At 44.8% G+C, this 8,076-nt stretch overlaps 1 protein-coding gene across 1 annotated transcript in view; it reads left to right on the top strand.

The window, feature by feature from the left end:
* Nucleotides 1–787: 787 nt before the first annotated feature.
* ADAM28 (ADAM metallopeptidase domain 28) overlaps nucleotides 788–8,076 on the top strand; it is a 23,864-nt gene continuing 16,575 nt past the window's right edge. Inside the window, exons 1-5 of the mRNA XM_017732335.1 lie at nucleotides 788–870; nucleotides 1,880–2,173; nucleotides 4,680–4,780; nucleotides 5,395–5,471; nucleotides 6,894–6,972. Of these exons, the coding sequence (XP_017587824.1) occupies nucleotides 2,125–2,173; nucleotides 4,680–4,780; nucleotides 5,395–5,471; nucleotides 6,894–6,972 (306 nt within the window). The 5' untranslated portion in view covers nucleotides 788–870; nucleotides 1,880–2,124. The remainder of the gene's footprint in view (nucleotides 871–1,879; nucleotides 2,174–4,679; nucleotides 4,781–5,394; nucleotides 5,472–6,893; nucleotides 6,973–8,076) is intronic.

Raw genomic sequence — 8,076 nt, 5'->3', positions numbered from 1 at the left:
TGCTGCAGAAGCAGAGAAGTGATTCGAGCCCGGATTTTTCCTGAACTCCGCCAAGTGCTTCCCATACAACTCTCCTTTTACTGTCAATCTGGGCAGGACTTGTGCAGATCCTCAGTGTAGGGGTGAAATTCACCCTTTGCTGCTTCTTTCTTTTAATTGATCAGAGAGAACCTGGGTTAAAACCACCAATATTCAGTTACTGAGAGCTGAAACAAACTTGCCATCCAGTTTTCATTCCCCCCACGAACATGAAAACTGCTCCCTTGGACTTTGCCCAATTTTTTAGGGGCTTCAAAAAATCCCAAGCCAGCTGAGACCTCAGGAACACCTCTGCGAGCACCTCCAGGCGAAGAAGCCACGATCAGATCATTCCGAAATCGCTGAAGCGAGGGCAGGAACATCAAATGCTTCTCCAGGCACCAAAGGAAATTACATCCCATTCCCTTTCAAGTGTCCCCAAGACCTTCATCACTGCACATTCCCTTCTTCCTGCCAGCCCTTTGTTGGGATGGAACTCTCCCTTCCATCCTGCTGGAAAGCACAGCTTATTAAGAGCATTAACTCTGGAGTTCAGGGGTCACACATCGTTTTCAAGTGTGTCATGCAGAGAGAATGAGCTGAGATCAGTGCTTGGACAGCAGCCACTTGTTTTTTAAACCAGTTGTTCACAGTTATGTCTCTTAATTATTTATTTTTTTGGCGAGGCAAAGATGCAGCCCAAGAATGCCCAGCTTATTTTTGTTCATAGAACACTTAAAATATGAATTGTCCACCTTTTATATCTCTACAGAATTTGAAAGGCACCAACCTAAACTTGATGACACAGCTCCTGTCTGATTTTGAGCAACTCAGATGAGCACCTGAGCAAGGGTATGTCCAAATCCTTCACGAATTCTTTCCCTGGAGACCTCTTTCCTAACCTGGGATGGCGACATGTGTTGAAATATTTGACTGAAGTGTCCCAAACAAGCAGCTGCCAAATATTGTTCTCAATTAACACCATCCTACACTTAATAAAAGCTCAAACCCATCTGTTTGCAGCTCCCAATCTGTCCCAGCATGTCTGGAGATCCAGCAGAAATCTAAGGGGGAAGTTTGGCTTAAAAATGTCCAAAAAATCAGAACTTTTCAACAGAGAAACAGTTGCTTACTCACGCTTACATGAGAAGGGTAAAGGCAGTAAAATTCTCCTGTGGATATAATTCCCTTGTGGATTTATCCAGATATATTTACTCATTTATAAATTAACATCAACAAGGAATATCTATATTTCTGTGTCCTGTCTATTGCTGATCCTGCTGTATATAAATATCAATTCATATCCCGATGATCCATTCCAGTTCTCCGTACTCTGTAACTCCCATTTAAACCCATGAAAAGTTCAAGTCCTCTCAAGCACTTCTGTATTGACACTTGTGGCCTGAGAAGGTTTATTACTCCTCTATTACAGCTGACTGAGTCAACGGGGTGCTTTTCTGGCAGAGATTTTCGGAATATGATTGCACAGACCTCACCTGGATCGTTCCCTGCTCTGCCTCCTTTATTTAATCACCTGAGTCCGAAGCAAACATTACTAACAGGGGTGATGGGGCAGCAAGGGCTCAGCTCAGTGTTTTTTCTGTCAGTGATTCACTGGTCCAGGTTCAGGGGTAAATACCCAGAATTAAAGCACAACTTCACCCTGCGGACCTGTTTTACCCTAAATTTCCTGGGAACGCTCCTTCCTTGACATTCCACCGGTTTTCTTTCAGCTTTTGTCAGCCAGACCATAAATAGATGGCCTTAGGGTCACCCCAACCGTTCTGTAATTCGATGACAGCTCCAATCTCCATATTTATTGATTTATTGACCTAATTCGTTTTCTTTTCCCCGTTTTCAGGGAAGTGAATCCAAAGCAGCGATTGATCCTTATCCCAAGGTTCAGGGCACGAAGCAAGCAGCAGGAACTTCGCTTGCTGTAACACTCTGTGACTTGGTGTTGTGCAACACCTTTAGCAAACACTTCCTCCTGCAGGAGCACGAATAAAGCTGAACCCGTCCCTGCCTCTCACCCACAGCCCAGAGGAGCTCCCGGGCAGGGCCACGCTGGGAACGCCACATTCCCAGCCCAGCACAACCCCGAGGATGAAAATCCTCCTCATTTCTGCTCTTCTGCTGCATTTCCTCCAACAAGGTATGGCACTTTTTGTTTTAGTCCTTTATCAGCTTTGCTATGGATAAGTCTGGATGAATTTTTAATTATTAACTGGTAGATATTAGGGAGGAACGGTGAGTTAAAGCCGTTGGAAAATGGAGTTAGGGATATTTGGGATTTTGCTCTTTGCGTTCAAAGCAATTGTCTACAATTCTTTAGATAGAGCAGCATTTACTTGTTTGACAAGTGGCCATAAATTGCCTAAAGACCCACAACTGGTTGGTTTTGTGAACCACTAAAGCAAATCTTACCCTGCAAGTGAGAGGCCAATTTAGCCAATTACAGCAATTTATCAGCATTTTGGCCATAAAGTAGCAGATTTCTGTAGGAATTCAATTACAACATTACCTGATTTAAAATATTGAACAGGCTTTATTTAGCTGCATGATGCTTCAGGTTATATCCAGGTGATTTCACCTGAGCAGACCCCGCTTCTTTTTCCTCACACACACAATTTCTTTCAATTCCTGTCAACAGGGAACGGAGTTTTTCAGGGCTTGGCCTGCACAAGCATGCACAGGATTTATAGCCAGAATTAAACATTTAATTAGCATTCAGGCACAGATCTATAATTTGGTTTTTCGCACAGAATATCTGAAAATGTGCACACTTTAAAGGTGTTATCTTCTTTTTCTTGACAAAACCACAACTTCATTGTCAATAAAATCCTCCCTAATGATTTTCTGCTTGGAAAAGCACACAGTTATTTGTTCCTTATTACAAGTTGTTGTACGGGGCCCAAGGAATTTCTTTCCTCCTCCAAGCTCAAGACAAAACCTGAAGGCAGCAAAGACAATGCGCTGATTAAAAAACTCCCTCGAAGAAAGGATTCATTCCAAACAAAACCAACCAGTTTTCCTCGAAATTCTGTCTGGATCAGGCTGCAGGGAAGGGATGAGTTCAGTCCTGAGTCTCCCTTTAAACCTCGCCTTAACTTGAACTCTCTGGGCTGGAGTTGCACAAAGGGTGTGGAGAGATAAAATTGGGGATCTTTGTTCCAAGAGGCCTGAAATATTCCTGGGATTGTTGCATAAGGACACACTTGAGGCCTGTGGAGGGAAATCTGAAAAGCAGCAGATTTTTTTTTGGAAAATAAACATAATTAGTTGCTTAAAAAGAATATAAAACCCCGTTGTGAATGGCAGTAGTAAAGTTACACTCGGTAGTTGCTCCCAGCACATGCTCGGTGTAGCAGCTCAGCTGACACGGGATCCCTCTGCACCATTAAACCAACATCTTTATCAAGATACAACCAGGTTTGTTCTGCAATTACATTTGGAAAGGGTTGAATCAAATAAATCAGTGATAAAAGAATGGATCTGTTTGTTTTACTTCGACAATTTGCACGAGGATGTGCTCTGCTGTTCCAGAGAGAGAAAATTACAGTAATTGGAGGCCTCACTCCTGGAAAAACCTGGCCCTGGGGCAGGAATTATCATGGGAGGTGCTCTGTGCCTTTGTTTTTGCAGGGTTTTGTTGGCTTTCGGGGCAGCTTAGGGTTTTTTTGTTGTTGTTGTTCTTGGTTTATTTTTCAAATACAGGCCCTCAAGAATTCACCAATTCAAATGAAATTCCCTTTTGTAGGAGATTAAAGAGCTCAGGGTTTGCCTTGGTGGAAACCAACACATCCCTTGTACAACCCTGTTTTCCCAGAAACCTGGCTTCCAGCTGCCAGGATGAACTCCAGGGTGCTGCCCACCCCAAATTAACTTTGCTCTGGATTTGCTGAGGTTCAGAGCAGAAAAGAAAAATTCTTTTTATCAGCTCTGCATTTCCTTACCCAGCTCTTTGCAGCCACTGCAGACCTTATGAGACCACTCAAAGGGTTCTGGCAGTTAAGGAACCTCTTGGACTCCTTCCACCTTCAAGGTTTTCCTAATTTCCTGCCTATCTCCCATTATTTTACCTGGCCATGCCCAAACACCTCTCCCATCCTTCTGCTGTATCTCCCTCAACCCAATTCAAGAGGTAAAAGTTGTAATTATTTCTTGCCACCCTCTCTTAAAGTTCTGCCACAATTATGTATGTGCCAAGGCTTTGCAGAGCAGGAATCCTGCTGCAGACCTCTGCATTGTGTAAATTTATTTGCAGATCCAGAGGCAGTCTGGGCCTGTCTGTCACGTGATAAGGTTTGGAGATTGCTCATTCCACAAACCCAAATAATTTAATTCATGCCGCTGGAAAATGCAGAGGGAAAGGCTGCACTGGCATGGCTGGGCTGGCCTGTTGGGACTTGAACTGCTCAGAGCTGGGAGAAGAAACCCCAAGAGAATTGCAGGAAATTTTTTAATGGAAGTAGCCAGGGAGGGCAAGTCCTCCAAAATCCAGAATGGGAAAACTGCTGGTGTTGGGTCACGCTGTGGAGGGAAAGCAGGGCAGCACGAGGTGTTGCAAGAGCCCAAAGGAATCACCTGGCCAGCCACAAAATCGGGTGTTTAATAAATTAAAATTGTGTTTTCATCAATCCCCGTCTGTTTCTCCCCAGGGAGCAGCAGCGGGAAGTTCCCTGGAGCTGAGCAATATGAAATCGTTTACCCGCGGAAATTGCACTCGGTGCACAGGAGAGCTGTGGGAGCAAGCTCAGAGGTAGGAAAGGAGATCATTTCTTGGCTGATTCTGGGAGATGGGGAAGGTTCTCTGGAGTTAAAACACCCTTGGGTTTCAAGGCTAAGAGAACTTGGACACACATTTGCTCTTCCAAAAGGAAAAGCCTGGAGAAGTGATCCCGTGTTCGTGAAGAGGAGCTGAGGTGTGCTCAGCATGCAGAGAATCCCTCAGGCCATCCGAGGCTCTTCTGAGCTTTGTACCTCTGCAAAGATGCAGGGTTTGATACTGCTCAGGTTTTTAATAACCTGTGGACACTTTCATTTGGATTAAATTAAACCAATAATTAAAACCAACCATGATTGACGCACTTCCAGAGGGTGTTATGGAAGTGTCTGAACGTAAACATCCCCCTCAGCACTTCCCCAGCATGCAGGATTTGTGCTTATGGAGGTAGAAGTGAATTTGCAAGGTCAAAATTGCTCCTCTAATTAAAACCCCTCAAACAGAGTGACCTCCTGCTTATTCTGCTCCTGCCAGAATCCTTGTTTTTGGTGGGAAGAGGAGGAAAAGAACACGGCTGGCATTCCAATAACACCACTGCTGAGGCCAGGAGCTGCAGCAGAGCATATTCTGACACTTCAATCTGTTTACAGAGCAAATACGAAGACACCGTGAAGTACGGGATCAAAGCCAACGGAGAGGAAGTGGTGCTGCAGCTACGAAAAAATCGGTGGGTTCAGCTCAGCTCTTCCCTTCTTGCTCGCTGTGAGCCATGGCAGGGTGTTCAGGATGCCAAAAAACAGGGATTAGAGCCCTGTAAAATAGAAGTGTTCTGGTAAATGCAACATCTCAATGGCAAGGAAAGAAGAGGGGAGAGGAAGAATCCTGTCAGTGTTTTGGGAACGTGGAATAAGTGCTGGGGATGAGACGTTGCCATGATGGAGGCACTTCCCATCCTGCTACCTCTGCTCCCCCATTTCTTTCCTAAATTGTTCAATCCAATGCATATTTAAGCTTTTTCTGTTGCCTCACAAGTTTTCTGTGACCATGAAGAGGCTGTGGGTTTCAGAATTGTAGCCTGGAGTGACAGGACAAGGGGGGTGGTTTTAAACTGAGAGAGAGAGGGTTTAAATTAGAGATTAGGAAGAAATTCCTCCCGGTGAGGCTGGGGAGGGGCTGGGATGGAATTTCCAGAGAAGCTGTGGCTGCCCCTGGATCTCTGGAAGTGCCCAAGGCCAGGCTGGATGGGTCTTGGAGCACCCTGGGACAGTGGAAAGTGTCCCTGCCTGTGAAACTGGATGATCCTTCAGGTCCCTTCCCACCCAAACCATTCCAAGATTTTAGGACAGACTCGATGATCTTAGAGGTGTTTTCAAACCTTAAAAAAATTGTGATTCTATATTTATATATCTCTATATTATAGATAGATAATAGATGGATTGATTGATTCACTGATAGATTGATACATTGATATAGATATTTACCTTAGCACTACTTCTTTTGAACCTGGAGTAACCAAACATAACCTGGCATTGACAAAACCTTCCTGGAAATGGGAAGTCTGGCTCCAGCAGAACATTTACCACACGCTCCGACAGTCTGGGTGAAAGGGTGCTGCTCCACAGGCTGTGCAAATACAGTAGTGCCATAATCAATTCATGTTAAATACAGACTGTAATTAACTGCTTTCCCCTGTTTTAATCTAATCTAAATATTTGGACTGGGGGGAGGGAAATGGTGTTGCACTAAATCCTATTCTTTGAAGAGAAATGGGATGCTGGCAGTGGGTGGGAGCTGCCCAAACAGGAGTCACTGCAGAGGTGCTGCTTTTAGGAAGGTGTAAAAACGGGCCCCAAAAAATCAATGTATAATTATACATTTGCATCCAGATCTGCCAGGAGATGAGTTTATCCCAGTAAAATCAGCAGACTTTAATTGCTTTCTTCTTTTAGAAAAGTCTGTTTGTTTGAGTAAGGATTATGAGCAAGCAGAATTCCCCTCCCTGCAGCTTTTGCTTCCCGAGTTTCTCCGATACTAAGAATAACCTGAGTAATTGTTTGAATTCCCCACATACTCGGTGCACTGTGTCATCACCTCATTTCTACATGGCAACAATTTCCTTGGAATAATGACTGCACTTGGCTCCTTGCAGGGATCTCCTGGCTGGGGATTATTCTGAAACTCTTTATTCTGCTGACGGCCGACAGATCACAACAACTCCTGGGATCAAGGTAACGCAGGAAGGGTTTTTCCCTTTTACATCCAGTCTTGAGATCCACATGAGACTCACGGATCCATGAAATAACGGGAGATATGAGACAGAAAGGCACGGTTTGAATTCCAGGTTCTAAGCCAGTTAGGGTGGCTCTGAAGGGATGGGGAAGTTGGGATTTGGCCCTTGTGCCTGTTGGGAATCAGCTCCATGGTTTGGCTTCCAGGAAGGCCCCACCTCAGTGGCAGCTGAACAACTTCAAGGTCAAATTCCAGCCTTTTGTTGGAGTCAGGGCCATCCCAAAGCTTTCAACCTTGCTGCTTTGCCCTCCAGGCTTTGCTCCTCCTGCTCAGCCCCGTGACTTGATTTCCGCCCTGATCCCAAGGAGATCCCGAGCCCGATAAGGCCCCATTTCCTCCCGGCTCACATTTCCAGCCACGCTCGCAGCACCTGAGCCCAGCTGCCTCCTCTGAGCCCTGGCAGATCAGTTCTGCACCTCCAGGCAAACAGGACTCACTGCAGAAGGGATTTTTTAATTAACTGGGCACTGATCTTCCCCAAAGCTCCCACCTGAAGTTCTCCTCCAAGCTCATGAGATGTGTTTTAACAACACAGTCTGGAATTCAAAGCCTAATTTTCTTTGTTAGGAGCAATTAGGAGGATTCTGACTGAAATAAATGTGCAGAAATAACTCTGGGTTGGTTATTTTTGGGGTTTTTTTCTGATTGCTCCAATTATTTTCACTCCCTGAACGGAGTGTGAAAAACCTGGATAAAGACAAACTCAGACAGACCCATCTGTGCTGAACAGGGAATTCCTGCACTCCGGATATTGCATTAGGATCAGGAGTTTTTCCTCTTGTATCCCCAAAGGATGGAGAGAAATCCTCCACTTTCCCCCCGTAACTTTCCCTTTGTGGATGTCTTTTTCCCTGTAACAAAGTTGACACTTTGTGGTGGAAGGAAGAGAAATAAATGATAAAGTGGAATCAAAAATTCATGAGAAAACAAAAGGCACAAGGCACAAGGGTTTGGATCCAGGATCTTAAGAACTCCAGTTAGGAAAACGCTGGGGGTAAAATTTTCCACAACCCCTCAGTGACTTTGAAGTCTCTCTGAACACA

The sequence above is a fragment of the Corvus brachyrhynchos genome, unplaced genomic scaffold (genome assembly GCF_000691975.1).
Source record: "Corvus brachyrhynchos isolate BGI_N302 unplaced genomic scaffold, ASM69197v1 scaffold150, whole genome shotgun sequence".
In the NCBI taxonomy this organism is placed as follows: Eukaryota; Metazoa; Chordata; class Aves; order Passeriformes; family Corvidae; genus Corvus; species Corvus brachyrhynchos.
This window is presented reverse-complemented; position numbering and strand designations above follow the sequence as displayed.